At 43.0% G+C, this 20,495-nt stretch overlaps 1 protein-coding gene across 1 annotated transcript in view; it reads left to right on the top strand.

The window, feature by feature from the left end:
* Positions 1-3,616: 3,616 nt before the first annotated feature.
* Positions 3,617-20,495, top strand: part of LOC117510981 — a 41,048-nt gene continuing 24,169 nt past the window's right edge. The window contains exons 1-5 of the mRNA XM_034170912.1: positions 3,617-3,679; positions 5,193-5,295; positions 5,422-5,535; positions 13,360-13,554; positions 13,635-13,815. Coding sequence (XP_034026803.1) covers positions 5,200-5,295; positions 5,422-5,535; positions 13,360-13,554; positions 13,635-13,815 — 586 coding nt within the window. The 5' untranslated portion in view covers positions 3,617-3,679; positions 5,193-5,199. The remainder of the gene's footprint in view (positions 3,680-5,192; positions 5,296-5,421; positions 5,536-13,359; positions 13,555-13,634; positions 13,816-20,495) is intronic.

Raw genomic sequence — 20,495 nt, 5'->3', positions numbered from 1 at the left:
GTGCTGACATGTATGTCAGATACTGTGGTGCTTCACTGTGTACAACCGTGTTTGGTTCGGACACCTTAAGTGCTTTACCGTGTATGGGAGTATTTTAAGTATGTACTGTCTCAGAGCAGACGGCTGAGGTCAGCCTTTGTCTTACCAGGGGGGAATATGTAACAGTCAAGGTCGTGTGATGTACCTTTAAGAGAGACTATGCCGCACCACTAGAGGACGCAACAGTTAATATTATTTACCAGTCTATGTGGCGCTTTCATTATGGACGTGTGTTTTAAGCCGAGCTCCCGTCTTCATATTTTGCCACTCGACTCACAAGTGATGTATGGATTCGTACTTGGTTCGCATGTTAAGCAGCCATGTAACCTGGCATTGTATGGTTATATTTTGCATTTGTAATAAAGGCGAGCATTGTGGAAACCCAAACCTGAGCAGCAGTGCACTTCCTGGCTAATTGTCCTAGCCTCCGATGCTCTCAAACCCACTGACTCTAAAAATACGGATCCGGACCATCACAGTGTGAAGCCAGAGCTTTTTTTAAGGCTTTTAAAAAATGACTTTCACTGAATTGCCTTATATCAGACAGCAGAACGTTACAGAATGCTGCAGTGAGGGGGAAGACTACGCTGGAAAAGGACTCTGCAGTTTTAATCACCCGCTGGACAGCCTTCCTGCCCTGGACAGTGCAATTTCCATACCAGACCATAATGGAGCTGGTGATGACACTCTGAACAGTGCATCTGTTGCATCTGCATCTCAGGAAGTACAGCCGTTGTTGAGACTTCCTGATGGTGCGCTGTGTGTTCATGAGTAATGTGAACACCAAAGCATTTGAAGGTATTCACCCTCTCCACCTCAGATTCACCTGTACAGAGTGGTGGAAGCAACTCACCCTTCCCTTCCTGCACACTGGATCATGCACAGAGAAGTGCATCACATGGAAAAAATTAACTGAAGCAGATGCTCCCTCACGATACAATTGGTAAGTCTCGTCTTAGTCTCCCTCATTAACCACTCGTTTGATACAAAGTCAATCCAGTACTACCGAAGAATCCTCTGAAGAGTCCTAGTACCAAAGACATCCACTCATCACCCCAGGTCGCCACTTAGTGTCTAAGTCTCACAACCATACAGTAAGACAGGACCCGAAAGACTCGGAAGACAGGACCCGAAAGACTCTGACCTTCTTTCTACAGCAAAGATATCAGCATTGCCATACACCTCTGTCCAGCAATATACTGATACATATTGAAGAAAAAACCAAGAGATGCAAAAAAAAAAAAAAAAGAGATAAAATTAAAAGATAAAAGGGAGCTCAAATCATGTGTTTTCTATTGTGGGAGTGACTATTTTGTTCCGGAATACCATGAGTGGCCAATATGAAAATGCACACTCAAGATACAAAATAGGTCTATTTCACTGACTAAAATAACATGAGGAGAATATTACACAGAGAAGAAACACTGGAGAGCACAAGAAATAATCAACACAGAGAATACAGAAAAGCTCATCTACAACTATATCTATAAAGCAAGAAATGCCTGTGTGTGTGTATGTGGCTCGCATATCTCTCTTACTGTTTGTCAGAGCGAACTCAGCTTTCGGATGTGGCTTGTGCATGGCACAATGATGTGCATCCTTTATTATGAAAATTTTGGGGACTACTTTTCAAAACCTTTATTTTGACATTGAAACATAAAATGCACTCCTCTCAAAATGTGATCCTGTGGATAGAATCAAGTGCTCCCTTTCTTCTTCTATGGCATTTAATGGAGCCGGTATCCTTATTGTTGCATTGCTGTCACCTTCAGCATCAGTCCGTTATAGCAGTACTAAATCCTCTCCATGAGTCCATTGGCTTTCAAATATACTCAACAAAAATATAAACGCAACACTTTTGGTTTTGCTCCCATTTTGTATGAGATGAACTCAAAGATCTAAAACTTTTTCCACATACACAATATCACCATTTCTCTCAAATATTGTTCACAAACCAGTCTAAATCTGTGATAGTGAGCACTTCTCCTTTGCTGAGATAATCCATCCCACCTCACAGGTGTGCCATATCAAGATGCTGATTAGACACCATGATTAGTGCACAGGTGTGCCTTAGACTGCCCACAATAAAAGGCCACTCTGAAAGGTGCAGTTTTGTTTTATTGGGGGGGATACCAGTCAGTATCTGGTGTGACCACCATTTGCCTCATGCAGTGCAACACATCTCCTTCGCATCATCCGTGAAGAGAACACCTCTCCAACATGCCAAACGCCAGCGAATGTGAGCATTTGCCCACTCAGGTCGGTTACGACGACGAACTGGAGTCAGGTCGAGACCCCGATGAGGACGACGAGCATGCAGATGAGCTTCCCTGAGACGATTTCTGACAGTTTGTGCAGAAATTCTTTGGTTATGCAAACCGATTGTTTCAGCAGCTGTCCGAGTGGCTGGTCTCAGACGATCTTGGAGGTGGACATGCTGGATGTGGAGGTCCTGGGCTGGTGTGGTTACACGTGGTCTGCGGTTGTGAGGCTGGTTGGATGTACTGCCAAATTCTCTGAAACAACTTTGGAGATGGCTTATGGTAGAGAAATGAACATTCAATACACGAGCAACAGCTCTGGTTGACATTCCTGCTGTCAGCATGCCAATTGCACGCTCCCTCAAATCTTGCGACATCTGTGGCATTGTGCTGTGTGATAAAACTGCACCTTTCAGAGTGGCCTTTTATTGTGGGCAGTCTAAGGCACACCTGTGCACTAATCATGGTGTCTAATCAGCATCTTGATATGGCACACCTGTGAGGTGGGATGGATTATCTCAGCAAAGGAGAAGTGCTCACTATCACAGATTTAGACTGGTTTGTGAACAATATTTGAGAGAAATGGTGATATTGTGTATGTGGAAAAAGTTTTAGATCTTTGAGTCCATCTCATACAAAATGGGAGCAAAACCAAAAGTGTTGCGTTTATATTTTTGTTGAGTGTATTTAAAAAGCCAACACTTCCCTCTCTCACTTGACTTTATTGCTAAAATACTTCATACAGAAACTTCTTTCGGGTCTTACAATTGATTTCCTGTAGTTTTACTCTTAGATAGTTTCTACCTGATATAGAGATATAGTTTGTAAAATAAAATATTTTGAGGTAAAATTAAAGCACTGCGCACAATACTGTACAGTTATATTCATTCATTGTGATTTTTATTTTTGATATTACAACTGGTGGCATTTGAAAGTGCTATTTTCTGGTGATTGGTCTGGTGGTGGGATTTGGCATTATTATGCCCTATTGATCTGGTGATGGGTTTTTTAATTACATATTTTAGCTCACAATTTTCTATAGGAATACAAACTTCCTACGGACACTGCACTCGTGAGGAATGAATAAAATGGCAGAATCCACACCCAAAAGTCAAAACTTGAGCACCGGAATGGGAGCTATGACATGAGGTTGCATCATAAACATTGGGACATTTGACTGTGGAAAAACAGAACAGGGATGTCTGATGATTAAAGATGGATGATGAGCCTGTGTCAGTCAGCAGGGCCCAGTGCCAAAGGTGTCGGCCGCTCAGGTGACACCGGCTGGCTATGTGGAAAGAGAGCAGAGAGCAAGAGATCAACAGCTGCTGTCGTATCAGATCACACACAGTCAGCAACAGACCTGGACAAGAACGCAGGTAAGAGTTAGTCTGACGGAAAATTATTGAGGATGGAATAGAACAGGTCATTAAAACGTCTTATCCAGTGTTTTATTTTGTTTTGTTTTTTTAAATGACACAATAACAGCAGCATGTTGGAATTGTAATATACTGTTTCAAGTAAGACAGCTAAAGTATGAAAGCAGCACAGTTTTTAAAGAACCATCAAATTACTATTCAGCACATTAATGTTAAACAGATTATTATGTAGGGCAGCACGGTGGCTGGGATTGATTCCCAACTGGGGCCTTTCTGTGTGGAGTTTGCATGTTCCGGCTTCCTCCCACATCTAAAGACATGCAGTTTTGGTGGATTAGAAACTTTAAATTGTCCGTAGGTGTGGGTGTGAATATGCTGGTTTGTCTATAAGTGGCCCTGTGATAGACTGGTGTCCTGTCCATGGTATACCCCACCTCACGCCCTATGACTGCTGGGATAGGCTCCAGCCCCCCTCAATTGGAGTAAGCAGTTGAAGATGAGTGAGTGAGTGAGTGAGTGAGTGAGATTATTATGTAATGATGAATAGTGCTACGGAATCTTAAGGAGTAAAATGATGCACTATGCATCAAAGGCAGTGTGAAATTACAGTGAATATTAAAACTTGTTGTGAAATAGTGTTTTAAACAACAATTTTTTTTCAGCACAGAACTTTAAGCTCTTAATTTTAAAAATGTGTTAAACCTTCAAGATTTTAACTAAAAAGGAAGCACACAGGACAGGATGTCACTGCAGAAGTCATGAGCTCAACAATTGTGCACAGAGCTGCCTGATCTGAGAACTGCCGTTGTTTTTTTTTTTTTTGTTTGTTTTTTTTTTCCCCCAGAAGTCTTTGGTGCAGCAGGACCACAGATGCATACAGTCTGTGGGTCACAGTGATAAAGTTACAGGTACTGTAATGTATTCACAGTCAAACTGGCAGTGGATCACCTTTTATGTGGCGTATGAACAACAGCAGCCAAGATTATTCAGACACATTTGACTGATTTTCATGAAAGTTGGTGTCATGGAGGAGCACATATTAAGAAAGGGCCCATAACATTTTCTTAACATACTAGCAAGACCAGGTTTAATAAAAAAACATCCACAGAGGTCTGCTGAGTGTGATAGTCATTATAAACATATTATTACACTTTTATTATCTTTTAACAAATCAAACAATATTACCTACTACTGCAACGTTATTACAGAAATATTAAGGTTGTTATTGACTTTAGTGGTGGTAATAATGTAATCAATTAAAGTTCATATAAATGTGTAATTCACTGTAGCACTCAGGTGTGAAACTGACTCTGAACTGACCATACGTGTGCATGCGAGTGTGAATGAGTTTGTTCATCTATATGTGACCCCGCGACCTTTGATTGGAGTAAGTGGGTAAAGAAAATGATTGAATGAATGATATGAAAGCAGTTAGCTGAAATCTTAAAATGTAAATGTAAATGAGTACTAGGGACTTTGTGGGACTTTGCTGTAGTTTCTGGATGTGTTGAAGGACTGGTATGATGGAGTCAGTGAGAAGAATGAGGAGAAATAGCAGGTCTCTGCATCAGGACCAGTTTCATCAGGGCGTCCGTGGAGGAGACAGAGACACTCCAGTATGGATTCTGCACACATCACATTCTTTTATTGATTATGCAAATTATTCTAGGTGTATTCTCAGTATAACTGGGTCGCCGCTGTTTTTCTGAATTCTAACAAGCTCTGAATGATGTTTCCAACAGATTGTGGCTCAGGCGGGTAGAGACACTAAAATGATCCACTCGATTGCTAGTCTGATCAGAGCAAAGAGCAAACTCCTCCTCCTCGAGAGTCCTGACACTGTGGAGATCTACAAGGTCAGCCGTCTATCAAATACTACTGCTATTAGTACTGATTTTGTTTTAATATATACATATTAATTATTAATGTAGTTACTCCTGTATCACATTTACCACAGGATGACAAATCTGAAAGGGATCTTTTAGTGGACAATCACAGAGTCCTGAGCACTCAGCTTTGATGCTGATTAGGACTTTGATCAGGCTCGGACTGATAATCTGTGATTTTGGGCATTTGCCCGGTGGGCCGCTGCACGTTTAGACGTGCGTGGGCCGGCCCTCCCATATTTATAGAGATTATGGAAATATACAGTGTTCTCGAACCGCGTCAACACGAGGAAAGTCCGTGATCGGTGAAGCTACAGCATTTAATCGGCGCAGCTGCAGAACCACTTCCTGAATTTGTGTCAAAATAAAAGTTCTGTAGTGTTTCATACACAGCGCAGTCTTATTCTAGGTTTCAGTTTTGTTTCCGTTTGATTACACAACGGAGACTTACATCGAGCACAATGATTGACATGACCAACAGCCAATAACAATTGGAGAAGCATACAGGGTGGCCAATCAGATTGCAAGAAGAGCAGGCGGCCGCTCCCGCCCCTGTGAATGGACTGACTCCTCGGCGCCTGGACTTCTCTCAGCTCTCCTTGTTGTGTGGGCCGCTGAAGAGGAGGTACTGCTGGAACACCACCACAAGATGGCGCCCTGCTTGGAGTGCGGGCTCCAAGCACGAGAGGGCGTCGGCTTTGCTGGAGGTGACAGCTGTCATCAATCAACACAAGCTGTCACCCATCACCACCACTACAAAGACCGGACTGCAACTCCACCTCCTCGCCGAGAAATCAACTACCATTCAGGTAATTTCTCTGCTGCCTGACACTGTGTGTGTTTAACCTGAACTTCTATTGCAGCCGTTTTCCTGGAGTGTTTCCTTATCTGGAGGATTGGCGTGTGGTGTGACAGCGACGGCTTCGCCTCACACCCCAACTCAGATAAGTGGTTGACCAGGAGCTGCACGAGTGTGTGTGATTGGAGGTGGAGGTTTTCCCTCCTTTACTTAAGACAGACTGTGGGATTACTGAGTGTGCGAATTCACACTCATCTGGACTGTCTCTGTTTTCTGCCAGCAGTACCGGGTCTGACTGCTGAAGACAGCGGCCACCTGGGGCGCAGGGCTTGGCGGCTCCGGTGTTCTTCAGCTCCGTTGGTGGTGGAAGCTGTGTGGGGATCCAGCTCTTCTCTCTCCAGGCGTCTTCTATCGTCGAGCCTGCCCACACGTCACCTGGTGTATGATTGACAGTCCACCATATTGTTGTTGTCTGTACGTTGTTGTGCGATTCACAACATTAAATTGTTACTTTTTGGTTTATCCATTGTCCGTTCATTAACGCCCCCTGTTGTGGGTCCGTGTCACGTCACTTTCACAACACTCCTACTGATTACAAGGTTGGAATTGTTTCTTTTATCCTAATTAACTGTGCTTTACTTTTGTTAATCTTTAAATGCAACAGCTACGGACTTCAGCTCCTTAATTTGCTGCTGTGTGAATCCTAGCAGTGGTTACACATTACCTCTCTCTCTCTCTCTCACTCTCACACACACACACACACTTTGGAGACACAAAAACTTTTTTCCCGCTTGTGTGCTGCTTGTGCTTCCGTTTTGTCAGACCCGGTGCCAGAAAAAAAAAAATATTAAGGGGGCGATGAGTTTAGCATCACCCCCCCCCCCCAAAAAAAAGTGCGTGCAGGAGATGTGCGCTCCTGTAAAGCTCGTGTATTTACGCTGCACCGTTGTAAGAGACTGACTAAGAGTGAAGAGTGATGACAGTTTAAAATTATTATTTGAACGTATAGACGCTCGGTCAAGTGATCTCCTGCATTCCACAGAGCCGGTGTTCTGTCGAGATGAGGTGCGCCAACTTTCGACACTCTGAGCTGTGACGTACCTTCGCAATGTCCAATAGGAACGACGGAAAACATGGAAGACTCGTGGCAGAAACCACTGATCTCTACAAAATGGATTGGACCAATCCGATTGGTGCAGAAACCACTGATCTGTACAAAACATTAACATTTTACAGGACTGCTCATTTATAGAGCAGTTTTCTGAAGAAAAATCATTGGAAATGTTTTTTTGTTGTTGTTACCTCAAAATTTCTGATTACTGTTAAAAAACGTTTAGAACACTTGTAATTCAAATAGGTAAATAAATCAATAAATGGTTCTTTAGAAACCTTTCATCTGTATTAAAACCACCTGTTATTTCAGATTACATAATTTCTTGTTTAACATAAGGAACCTCAGACATTTATTTTTAGACAAATAAAATAACATGGAAACTTGTATATTTTTTGAAGTCTGGTAGATTATTTATATCTTATTTCAACCAGAAAAAAAAACACTAAATAAATACAAATGTTTATTATAAATGCAAAAGGAAATAATTTAACAATGACTGCAGTGTGATTGTAAAGTAGGATTTCTGTGACATAAACCTCATGATGTTTTATATATATATATACACTCAACAAAAATATAAACGCAACACTTTTGGTTTTGCTCCCATTTTGTATGAGATGAACTCAAAGATCTAAAACTTTTTCCACATACACAATATCACCATTTCCCTCAAATATTGCTCACAAACCAGTCTAAATCTGTGATAGTGAGCACTTCTCCTTTGCTGAGATAATCCATCCCACCTCACAGGTGTGCCATACCAAGATGCTGATTAGACACCATGATTAGTGCACAGGTGTGCCTTAGACTGTCCACAATAAAAGGCCACTCTGAAAGGTGCAGTTTTGTTTTATTGGGAGGGGATACCAGTCAGTATCTGGTGTGACCACCATTTGCCTCATGCAGTGCAACACATCTCCTTCGCATAGAGTTGATCAGGTTGTCAGTTGTGGCCTGTGGAATGTTGGTCCACTCCTCTTCAATGGCTGTGCGAAGTTGCTGGATATTGGCAGGAACTGGTACACGCTGTTGTATACGCCGGTCCAGAGCATCCCAAACATGCTCAATGGGTGACATGTCTGGTGAGTATGCCGGCCATGCAAGAACTGGGACATTTTCAGCTTCCAAGAATTGTGTACAGATCCTTGCAACATGGGGCCGTGCATTATCCTGCTGCAACATGAGGTGATGTTCTTGGATGGCACAACAATGGGCCTCAGGATCTCGTCACGGTATCTCTGTGCATTCAAAATGCCATCAATAAAATGCACCTGTGTTCTTCGTCCATAACAGACGCCTGCCCATACCATAACCCCACCGCCACCATGGGCCACTCGATCCACAACATTGACATCAGAAAACCGCTCATCCACACGACGCCACACACACTGTCTGCCATCTGCCCTGAACAGTGTGAACCGGGATTCATCCGTGAAGAAAACACCTCTCCAACGTGCCAAACGCCAGCGAATGTGAGCATTTGCCCACTCAAGTCGGTTACGATGGCGAACTGGAGTCAGGTCGAGACGCCGATGAGGACGACGAGCATGCAGATGAGCTTCCCTGAGACGGTTTCTGACAGTTTGTGCAGAAATTCTTTGGTTATGCAAACCGATTGTTTCAGCAGCTGTCCGAGTGGCTGGTCTCAGACGATCTTGGAGGTGAACATGCTGGATGTGGAGGTCCTGGGCTGGTGTGGTTACACGTGGTCTGCGGTTGTGAGGCTGGTTGGATGTACTGCCAAATTCTCTGAAACGCCTTTGGAGACGGCTTATGGCAGAGAAATGAACATTCAATACACGAGCAACAGCTCTGGTTGACATTCCTGCTGTCAGCATGCCAATTGCACGCTCCCTCAAACCTTGCGACATCTGTGGCATTGTGCTGTGTGATAAAACTGCACCTTTCAGAGTGGCCTTTTATTGTGGGCAGTCTAAGGCACACCTGTGCACTAATCATGGTGTCTAATCAGCATCTTGATATGGCACACCTGTGAGGTGGGATGGATTATCTCAGCAAAGGAGAAGTGCTCACTATCACAGATTTAGACTGGTTTGTGAACAATATTTGAGGGTAATGGTGATATTGTGTATGTGGAAAAAGTTTTAGATCTTTGAGTTCATCTCATACAAAATGGGAGCAAAACCAAAAGTGTTGCGTTTATATTTTTGTTGAGTGTATATATATATATATATATATATATATATATATATAGTCATTTAAACTTGTAATTTGTCAGAATATCTAATTGCCTTTAATGTTATCAGGACTCCCCCTCGTGACGCCGGGAACGCGTTTTGTACTATGATCAAGGTGAAATGACAGTGAAAGTGTGTGTTTAGGTGTGTGTTCATGGTGTTTAGGTGTATAGTATTTGTTCATTGGGGGTTCGGTATGGACGGGTGGGTGTGCGTGTTTGGGGGTGGATTTGTCAGGCCAATAGTGGGCTGGTCCAGAGGAAAAATGCCAGGGCCGAAATTTGTTCCCAGTCCGACCCTGACTTTGATCCTGGTCATTCACATTTGCTTCTGACTACTGACGTGATTGTGATGTTTGTTCCTCACTGATGGACTTCAGTATTGAATGCTGACCTTTGAACCTGAACACTACCCATGGATCCTGATCACTGACCCTGATTATGAATTCCTGATCCTGACCATTCATCTTTGATAGTGTTTCCATACTTAGATCTTGATCAGTGGACTATGTTATTATCAGGATCAAAGATCTAAATTAAGAATTTTATTCAGGAACCACCCCTTGATCCAGGTCATTTCAAGGGTTCTTCCCAACCCTCCACCAAGTTTCCTCCAAATCAACTCATCAGTTTTTTCATTCCTTGTGCAATCCTGCTAATAATTATACAAACAAACAAATACTGGCTTGGGCAAGCAAGTCAAGTCTGGGAGGAATACACTTGTACCACGTGTTGCCACATCCATGGCACCACAGAACCGCCTTGGGTCCTGGATGCAAGCTTATTACAAAAATGTAATTATACTGATGCGCTCATGAAAAAGTGTAGTCAGGAGGAGTCCCTAAAAATAGTTTCATTTAGCCACAATAAAGATGATATGGAAGATCAAGAAAGACCCCATGACCTCAAGGTCAAAAAGCAGCTTCATTCTTCTTTCACAATATCAACCCTAAAAAAACAACATGAGTATCCAGTATTTGGTTTAAAAATGAGAGTTACTCTGATGGCAGGTGTATGATTGGACACACCTTTTGTAGTTTCTCATCCCAGAGGAAAATTGCCATATTTGGCCACAAACTATGAGTTTATGGTCCTCAGCCAGCTCCCAGGCTGCAAATTTGAGTCCGGACAAAACATGAGAAGAAAAGAGTGATAATAATAATAATAATAATAAACGTTATTTATAAAGCACCTTACATTTGGCAAGCAAATCTCAAGGCGCTACCATAAAAATACAATAAAATACAGTAAAAAAAAAAAAAAAAAAAAAATTAAGAAAAAGCTTTTAAGAACAACCATGTCTTTAAGTGTTTTTTAAAAGTTTCAGCTGACTGTGGCAGATGATGATGTGGCATTAGATGGTAGGGAAGAGCATTCCACAGTCGGGGTGCAGCCGTCTGGAAGGCCCTATCTCCCATAGTGCGGAGTTTGGCCTTTGAAGGCTGGAGTTGGTGACTGTCAACAGAGCGAAGATGATGTGATTGATTGTAAGGACTAATCAGATCTTTCAGGTCAGTCCCGTCACCAGATCTCAGTCTTAAGGGGGGCTTATGAAATCCACCAGGTGGGCACCACTATTAATAGCTTATTTTTGCTTAGTTTTACTATTCACGCAGCCCTAATCCCTCACAATAATCATCACATTAACCATGACCGGACCAGCGCTCTCTCTCTCTCTCACACACACAAACAAACACACACAAACAAACAAACGCGCGCGCATGTCTGCACACACACACACACACACACACACAAGTACAAATAATGTATTAGATCACACGCAGCATCTCAAACTAAACAAACAAAAAAACACCACGGCCAATCCCTGTTCACATACCAGCTAGAGGAAAATGAACGTCTTTTCAAACCAAAAGATCTCACGGGGTATTTTTTCAACAAAACCTGATTGGGTTTATCCGTGCCGAGGTCATTCACAGATCCATCAGTGGGGGCAGCCACAGTAGTTGACATGCTCGTGCTAGCCTCCTCTTTGTGGTCGCTCCAGGTCCGGCTGACATGGTCAGGATCCACGGAGGTACAAATGGGTCCAGGGTTTTCTTTGCCAATGACATCATGTGTTGGTTTATCCGAAGTTACCGATGTTGGGGTTTTAAACCAGTTACGTATATCCATAGGAAAGCACAAAAAGTAGCTGCAGTCTGCTGGCAAAAACTCACACTTCATTTCCCCCCATAAACACGGTAACTGATTGTTGCTGGGAAACACTGACGTGATTACATACGTAGACAAACTTTCCAACAAACTCACATGGTTTTAATATATTTAATGTCTTAGTGATTATGCAACACTGGCCGTTTTAACCCAAAGCAAGTACAATAAAATGAAATTAGGATTTTATTTATCTATTTATTTATTTGAGATCTGTGACTGTGATCTGGCTTGGGTGGGCAGGCCGGGGTGGGCCCAAGCATATCAGTGGGTGGGCACTACCCCCTCGGGCCCGCCCATAGCGACGGGTGTGTTTAAGGTACACCGGAGTGCTGCCATAGACACACTGATAGGTCAGGAGACAGATCTTATATTCAATCCTGAACCTAACAGGGAGCCAGTGGAGGTTAAGAATGGGTGTGATATGCGTAAACCTCTGCACCCTCATCAGGATCCTAGCAGCGCAGTTCTGAATATACTGCAGTCTCTGCAGGCTCCTGCCAGGTATCCCAATGAGGAGTGCATTGCAATAGTCCAGCCTGGAGGAAACAAAAGCATGGACCAGTTTCTCAGCATTGGGTAAGGAAAGGGAGCGACGGAGCTGTCCAGGTTGTCCAGGTGGTTTCCATAGTAGAGAAGCTTGAATCTTCGACTGGACTGGGTTGCTTGACGTGAGGACGTTTCGCTTCAAATCACAGAAGCTTCCTCAGCTAAAATTCTTGCTCTGGTAGTCTGCCTTCTGTCTTGACTGTTGTAGAGAAGAATATAGTTGAGGAAGCTTCTGTGATTTGAAGCGAAACGTTCTCACGTCAAGCAACCCAGTCCAGTCGAAGATTCAAGCTTCTCTACAGAGGTGCTGGATGTGGATGTCAAATGACAGGTGGGGCTCAAACTGTACCCCAAGGTTAGCGACAGAGGAATTTAGAGGAATGTTGTGGCCGGCAAATGAAAAAAAGTCAGAGGCAAGGACCGAAGTTGGTGAGGGGTCCCAATGAGCACACCTTCTGTTTTATTCCTGTTAAGCTGAAGAAAATTGTCATTCATCCATGCCCCCATCTCCTCCAAACAGGCCAGTTAGTGAAAGTGAAGGCGACGTAGTGTCCAACCTGACATAGAGCTGAGTATCATCAGCATAGCAATGAAAGGCAACTCCATGCCTGCTGATGATGTGGCCCAGGGGGAGCATGTAGATGGAGATTAATGTGGGACTGAGGACTGACCCTTGAGGTACTCCACAGGTGACAGTGTGGGCCCTCGACCTGGCTCCTCCCTGAGCCACATACTCAGATCTATCAGTCAGGTAGGACCGAAACCACTGGAGTGCTGTGTGGGAAATTCCAATAAAGTATTGCAATTGGTGGAGGAGAACAGAATGGTCCACAGTGTCGAAAGCGGCTGAGAGGTCCAAGAGTAATACTATAGTTTACAACATAGTGTTCTCCTTTTATACTTTCTCACTGTACCAGACAGTAATGTTATTGTGCTGTGAGATGTTCATCACTTTATTATCGACAGCTCGAGCAGCCAAAAGCTCGTTCTCATGGAGGAGCTAAAACCCAAACTCACCTCCCAGCCATCACAACTAAAGCTGCAAGTCTCAGTTCAATCAGGGAGGCTCTGAGTCAGTCCTGCCCGTACCTCTACAACAAACGCAGAGGTTCATTCTCTTCGGTTGGCTCTCAGAGAACTGAAGATAATACTAAGAAACAGGTAATGTCTAAGTTTCAGTGAGCATCAATGTGTCTCTTTGGTGAACTATCTGCTTTTTGTGAACTCATCACTTTTCTTAGCAGAGTTACCTGAAAACCCAAAGAGAGGCCAAGAAATCCAACGTCACCGTAACAATGACCTACCTAGGGAATGGTCATGTGGGGTCAAGGTTTGGGTCAACTAAAGATGAACTGAAGGTACTCCAGCAAGTCAACGGAGGGGAGAATGTCTGTGTCTTCAAGGGATTAGTGACTCCAGGAGGTACGCATGGATGATTTTCCTGAGAAATTAATTTATTATACATTGTTTCAGGAGCCTAAAATACAAAAATATGTAACAAGGTGTCTTAAAAACTGTAGACGTTAAGGTGTATGTCCTAATACAGTCCTTATACCTCGTCACATGCAGCCGAAATCACACAGAATGGCATTGGAATTATGAATCGATGCACATCTGAAAAGTGTCCGATTTCAGTTCCCTAACGCTCTGACAGCCATCTGCGGGAGTCTACACAGTTGGTCAAAATCGGCCAGCGGCCCCAAGTATGATGCACATGTTCAAAATCCTCCGGGCACCAAGTGAGATGGGACACCTATCTGACAGAGGTCCATGTCTGAGGACCACCTGACCACAATTGACATATTCTGATGGTGGCAAAACGGGATCCGAAACAATTTGAGCGTATATGAGGGAACCTCGAGATGGATCTGGAACTGCAAAGCCTGCCGGTATGACCTGCACGTGCCACATTTAATAATGTCCCCCATGGAGTGCAAAGGAACTGTTGAAATGTATGTGGCATGCTTCATCATGATAATAATTATGAATTATTTATCATGTACAGTGAATGTGAACATCGGCTATCAAACCAAAAGCTCTGTGTGCTACTGTGCGCACGCAGCCGCAAATCTAAACAGGCTGTTATATCCATAATAGACCTTACAGTACAGATATTTGTTCATTCATTACCATGGCCAACTTAATGTGGACTATTGTATCCATCGTAACACGAGCAGCTGTGCCTCTCCATGGTGCGCAGTAATGCGTCATTGCACACCTCAGGCTCGGAGCTGAACAGATCTCACCGCTGAAATATATGATCACTTTCTAACTCTGTAGGAGATATGACATGGAACTTGTGCCAGGCTGTTACAGCATTAATAAACATGAATCCAACTTGGTCTCACGGCAAATCGTGCTTCAGCAGCACAAAATATACATTAATCTATTGGTTCATGATATTGTGATGAAAAGCGCCTCATTTTCATCACGGCAGCACGAATTCATTCTCATTCATTCTGTGATGGCCGCACGAAATTAAAAGTGAAGCGGGGGGGCATGGGGGTAGTTATGGTTAGGGTGGGGAGAAGGAGTAAGATTAGGTTATGGTTAAGGTTAGGGTTGGGGGTGGGAGTAGGGTTAGGAATTGTGAATTAAAAAAAGGTTTGTCACGAAAATTTGACTCATTTCGTCACGGGAGGATGAAAAAAACCCAGCGAGACTAAGCTGCATGAATCTCACCTCCAACAGTGGTCCAGGAGTGTTTCACAGTGTGGACATGGATGTGAAGCCAGGACAGCAGCCTACAGTTAAAATCCTCTCACCCAAAATAAAAAAATTTAATCCCATGTGATAATCCAACCATCGTGCTGTCCAGAGTTGCGTTGTGCTCCTGAAGTGGTCAAACAAGAAAAAAGAAAGTTCCTTGGAAAGGCTCCCTCTGATGCATGGGACTGCATGGCAAGCTGTCCAGTGGCACGTGCGCTTAGTGGCCCATGCAGCGTTATGCATACACACACACGGCTGAGTGATAATTGCACACGTGCGCCACGCACACACGTACACTGCACACTTGCACGTACGTGCACGTGAGGAACACAGCGCTCCGGTCCCGTGTTTGCCATCCAGATGTTTGGACATCGGACAGTCTTCAGTGCCTTTTATGGCCATCTGACAGCAGTCTGTATGTAGATTTATTGTCTACATGTGCATTGGATACCATCGTGCAGGTGTGGACGAGGTACTCTGGATGCATTCCGACAGGGCTGGCCATGCCTCTTTTTCTCTCGACTGCATTGGATTATGGCAGTATTTGCCGTATTGGACATGGTTCTTCCACATTCTTGCTATAGTAGAGAAGCTTGAATCTTCGACTGGACTGAGTTGTCCCCTGTTTACAATGGGGTACTCAGGTCAAAGCAGTTTCAGTGTTTTGTTCATGTAATGAGTCATTCACGTCATCAGGAGAGTCGTCAAGGGAGCCGTCAGGAGAAGCGTCCGTCTCATCATTAGGAGGGACAGTTGCCCTGTCATTAGGAGGGTGCTAACTAGAGCACAATAGGTGCTAATTGGAGCTATTGTTTAGTCACTAGCCTATAGCAGTCTGCCTCTCGGTAGGAGGGGTCTGGTTAGGTTTAAAACTCCAGCTTTTGTGGCTTCTGTTTATTCTTTACAAGAGTCAAGACAGAAGTCAGACTTCCAGAGCAAGAATTTTAGCTGAGGAAGCTTCTGCGATTTGAAGCGAAATATCCTCGCATCAAGCTACCCAGTCCAGTCGAAGATTCAAGCTTCTCTAATATGGAAACCACCTGGACAACTGAGAGCCTTCACTGAAACATTCTTGCTATGTGTGATGGGGGCTTTATTATCGAACAAACTATCTGATTCCTACGCCCTAATAAAATAATTTATTATTTATGTTTATAAACAGTACTTATTTACAAACCCAAAAGTGTCCTTTTGTTTGTTTTTTATTTATTTATTTATTTATTTATTTATTTACCAACCGTTTTGTCTTGGGATTGTCTGGGTTGTGAAGGATATACCTGTTGCATCCTTCATTTTCGAGAGAAATTAGGAAATGGGACAGACGAGTCATGCCACATGTAAGTGTGGAATTAGTGGAATTAGTAAGTGTGGAACATGCAGTGGAATTAGCCCAGATTTGGACTTCTCTGACATATGTCACAGACGTTTAAAACAAGTTATTGCATTGTTAAATTTTGCAAGAGATTTTCTCCATGCACAGCATGGAGTGCTAGAAACATGACGATGTTTAACATGAAACTTCAACCATAATTAACTACAACCATACTCAACTGAAATCCATCATTTCTTTTCCTACAATAATAATTAAAATTCAAGAATAAGGCATGGCTCATTTAGAAAAAATAGGCATTTAATCAGCCATCTGGTCTTGTTGCAGCATTGTAATGAGCATAATGAGCATGTGTGCCAGAGGCAATGTTGTACTTATTACAAAGAACAAGATATGGGTGATTCTGTGGTAACGGAGTTACGATGACGGGAAAATCTGGCCATATTTTAGCTCCCCATTAAAAATGTGCTGCGATTGTAATTCCGTTACCATAGAATCGCCCATATGTGACGTGATAGACTCATCATTGTGCAAGTGTGATCTCTTTACCACATCATTATCTGCAGCTTTAAATGTTGAAGGAATAAAGCAAACACAAACAACAACAACAAAAAGAGTCAATGCTCGTAGAATGACATTACAAGATTGTTTTACCAAAAGTTGTTAGATTTGTTCTAGTTTTTATTGTAGTGGTCACTGCTTTTGTGTGTGTGTGTGTGTGTTCATGGAGCCTTTAACTGAAAGGTCAGTGAAACAGAGATCAATAAATGTTATTTCCAGACTAGTAAGGCATACACTCTGTTTAAACATGTCATCTACCACTTGCCATTATGCTGGCTCATGTGATAGGTAACAATGAGACCTTGTTTGTATACTACTTTGAGATAACTTCTTATTTGATGCCGTGTAAATTTAATTAAATTATAATAATTACCAATATATTATTATTTAGTTTTTTAAAGATCTCATTCATTCACCAGAACTCAATGACCAGCAAAATATGGTCTCATTTTGAAGCTTTAAAAATGGCAGTTGAATGTCGTAATAATCACATCAAGTCAGGTCTGGGAGCATGACTTGGTGCAAGGGGAGGTGATGGTCTAGTGGTTAAGGTGTTGGGCTTGAGTCCAGAAGATCATGGGTTCAAATCCCCACCTGACTGGAACATCGCTAAGGGCCCTTGGGCAAGGCCTTTAATCCCCTATTGCTCCCCTATTATGCCTATTACGCTCAAAGCGTCTGATGCAGATGGAAAAGCCATTTACCATTTAACACATTACCACATCCATCTCACCACAGAGTTCTCGATGGCAACCACCCAGGAAGGCAAGCAGATTATCCTTGCCTCTTTAAAGTAAGTAACCATCTACATAGGTGAAATGTGGGTGCCCCCTAGACTTTCTCCAGCCATTGGTGTCCTCATCACTGAGGCACCTTCATACTCGATCATGCTCACGGAAACATGCCAATGCAAGTGATATGTGGTGGCCAAGTAGTTAATGCAGAAGGTTCTGGGTTCAAATCCCACCCCTGCAACATTTCTCCATGTAATGTGGAGTTGTGTCAGGAAGGGCATCCGGTTGCTGTGGCAACCCTGAGTGCAAATAAGGGAGCAGCTGAAGGGACTTACTTACATTCCAGTGGTACCCAAGAATCCTCCAAAGCTGAACTGAATGAATGAATGAATGAATGAATTTATTTATTCGGCACACAAATCAACAATAACAAAAACTGATTAAACAACTCAACAACAAACCTGTGTGACCAAAAGGGTGAGGGCAGAAGCAAAGCTTAGAAATACCCACCCCTTATACAATAAAAATAAGAAAGGTATACACACATATATACATACATGCACACAGGTGGTCCTGGAGGCGGGCCGACCGGGCAGCCACCCGGGGCGGCATCGCGGTGGGGGGGGACGAGCGTGGGGGAAAAAAAAACAAAAAAAACAAAAACCTGTCCAAATAAATAAAAAATAAAACGGGGGGGGGGGGGGGGGTTGTCCTGACGGGGGAGTTCGTGGTTACGTTACGGCAGAGCGCCCCCCCCATCTCACCTCTCGCGTTAGGTGAGCAACGCTGCACAGTGCAGAGTTTGTGCAGGGGGAGGGGGGAATCATTCAATGTTTGGACGAGGAGGTGGTTGAAACAGAGTAAGACATAATCATGGATAGGAAACGATCAAAGCCATCAGGTGCCCAATTTCGAAAGAAAAAGAAAGAATCAATCAATCAATCAACTTTTTTTTTTATATAGCGCCAAATCACAACAAACAGTTGCCCCAAGGCGCTTTATATTGTAAGGCAAGGCCATACAATAATTATGAAAAACCCCAACGGTCAAAACGACCCCCTATGAGCAAGCACTTGGCTACAGTGGGAAGGAAAAACTCCCTTTTAACAGGAAGAAACCTCCAGCAGAACCAGGCTCAGGGAGGGGCAGTCTTCTGCTGAGACTGGTTGGGGCTGAGGGAAAGAACTAGGAAAAAGACATGCTGTGGAGGGGGGCAGAGATCGATCACTAATGATTAAATGCAGAGTGATGCATACAGAGCAAAAAGAGAAAGAAACAGTGCATCATGGGAACCCCCCCACAGTCTACGTCTAAAGCAGCATAACCAAGGGATGGTCCAGGGTCACCTGATCCAGCCCTAACTATAAGCCTTAGCGAAAAGGAAAGTTTTAAGCCTAATCTTAAAAGTAGAGAGGGTATCTGTCTCCCTGATCTGAATTGGGAGCTGGTTCCACAGGAGAGGAGCCTGAAAGCTGAAGGCTCTGCCTCCCATTCTACTCTTACAAACCCTAGGAACTACAAGTAAGCCTGCAGTCTGAGAGCGAAGCGCTCTAATGGGGTAATATGGTACTACGAGGTCCCTAAGATAAGATGGGACCTGATTATTCAAAACCTTATAAGTAAGAAGAAGAATTTTAAATTCTATTCTAGAATTAACAGGAAGCCAATGAAGAGAGGCCAACACGGGTGAGATATGCTCTCTCCTGCTAGTCCCCGTCAGTACTCTAGCTGCAGCATTTTGAATTAACTGAAGGCTTTTTAGGGAACTTTTAGGACAACCTGATAATAATGAATTACAATAGTCCAGCCTAGAGGAAATAAATGCATGAATTAGTTTTTCAGCATCACTCTGAGACAAGACCTTTCTGATTTTAGAGATATTGCGTAAATGCAAAAAGGCAGTCCTACATATTTGTTTAATATGCGCTTTGAATGACATATCCTGATCAAAAATGACTCCAAGATTTCTCACAGTATTACTAGAGGTCAGGGAAATGCCATCCAGAGTAAAGATCTGGTTAGACACCATGCTTCTAAGATTTGTGGGGCCAAGTACAATAACTTCAGTTTTATCTGAGTTTAAAAGCAGAAAATTAGAGGTCATCCATGTCTTTATGTCTGTAAGACAATCCTGCAGTTTAGCTAATTGGTGTGTATCCTCTGGCTTCATGGATAGATAAAGCTGGGTATCATCTGCGTAACAATGAAAATTTAAGCAATACCGTCTAATAATACTGCCTAAGGGAAGCATGTATAAAGTGAATAAAATTGGTCCTAGCACAGAACCTTGTGGAACTCCATAATTAACTTTAGTCTGTGAAGAAGATTCCCCATTTACATGAACAAACTGTAATCTATTAGACAAATATGATTCAAACCACCGCAGCGCAGTGCCTTTAATACCTATGACATGCTCTAATCTCTGTAATAAAATTTTATGGTCAACAGTATCAAAAGCAGCACTGAGGTCCAACAGAACAAGCACAGAGATAAGTCCACTGTCCGAAGCCATAAGAAGATCATTTGTAACCTTCACTAATGCTGTTTCTGTACTATGATGAATTCTAAAACCTGACTGAAACTCTTCAAATAGACCATTCCTCTGCAGGTGATCAGTTAGCTGTTTTACAACTACCCTCTCAAGAATCTTTGAGAGAAAAGGAAGGTTGGAGATTGGCCTATAATTAGCTAAGATAGCTGGGTCAAGTGATGGCTTTTTAAGTAATGGTTTAATTACTGCCACCTTAAAAGCCTGTGGTACATAGCCA

This window comes from Thalassophryne amazonica, chromosome 5 (genome assembly GCF_902500255.1).
Source record: "Thalassophryne amazonica chromosome 5, fThaAma1.1, whole genome shotgun sequence".
Lineage (NCBI taxonomy): Eukaryota > Metazoa > Chordata > Actinopteri > Batrachoidiformes > Batrachoididae > Thalassophryne > Thalassophryne amazonica.
The sequence above is the reverse complement of the archived record's forward strand: the minus strand, read 5'-3'. Positions and strand labels throughout refer to the sequence as shown.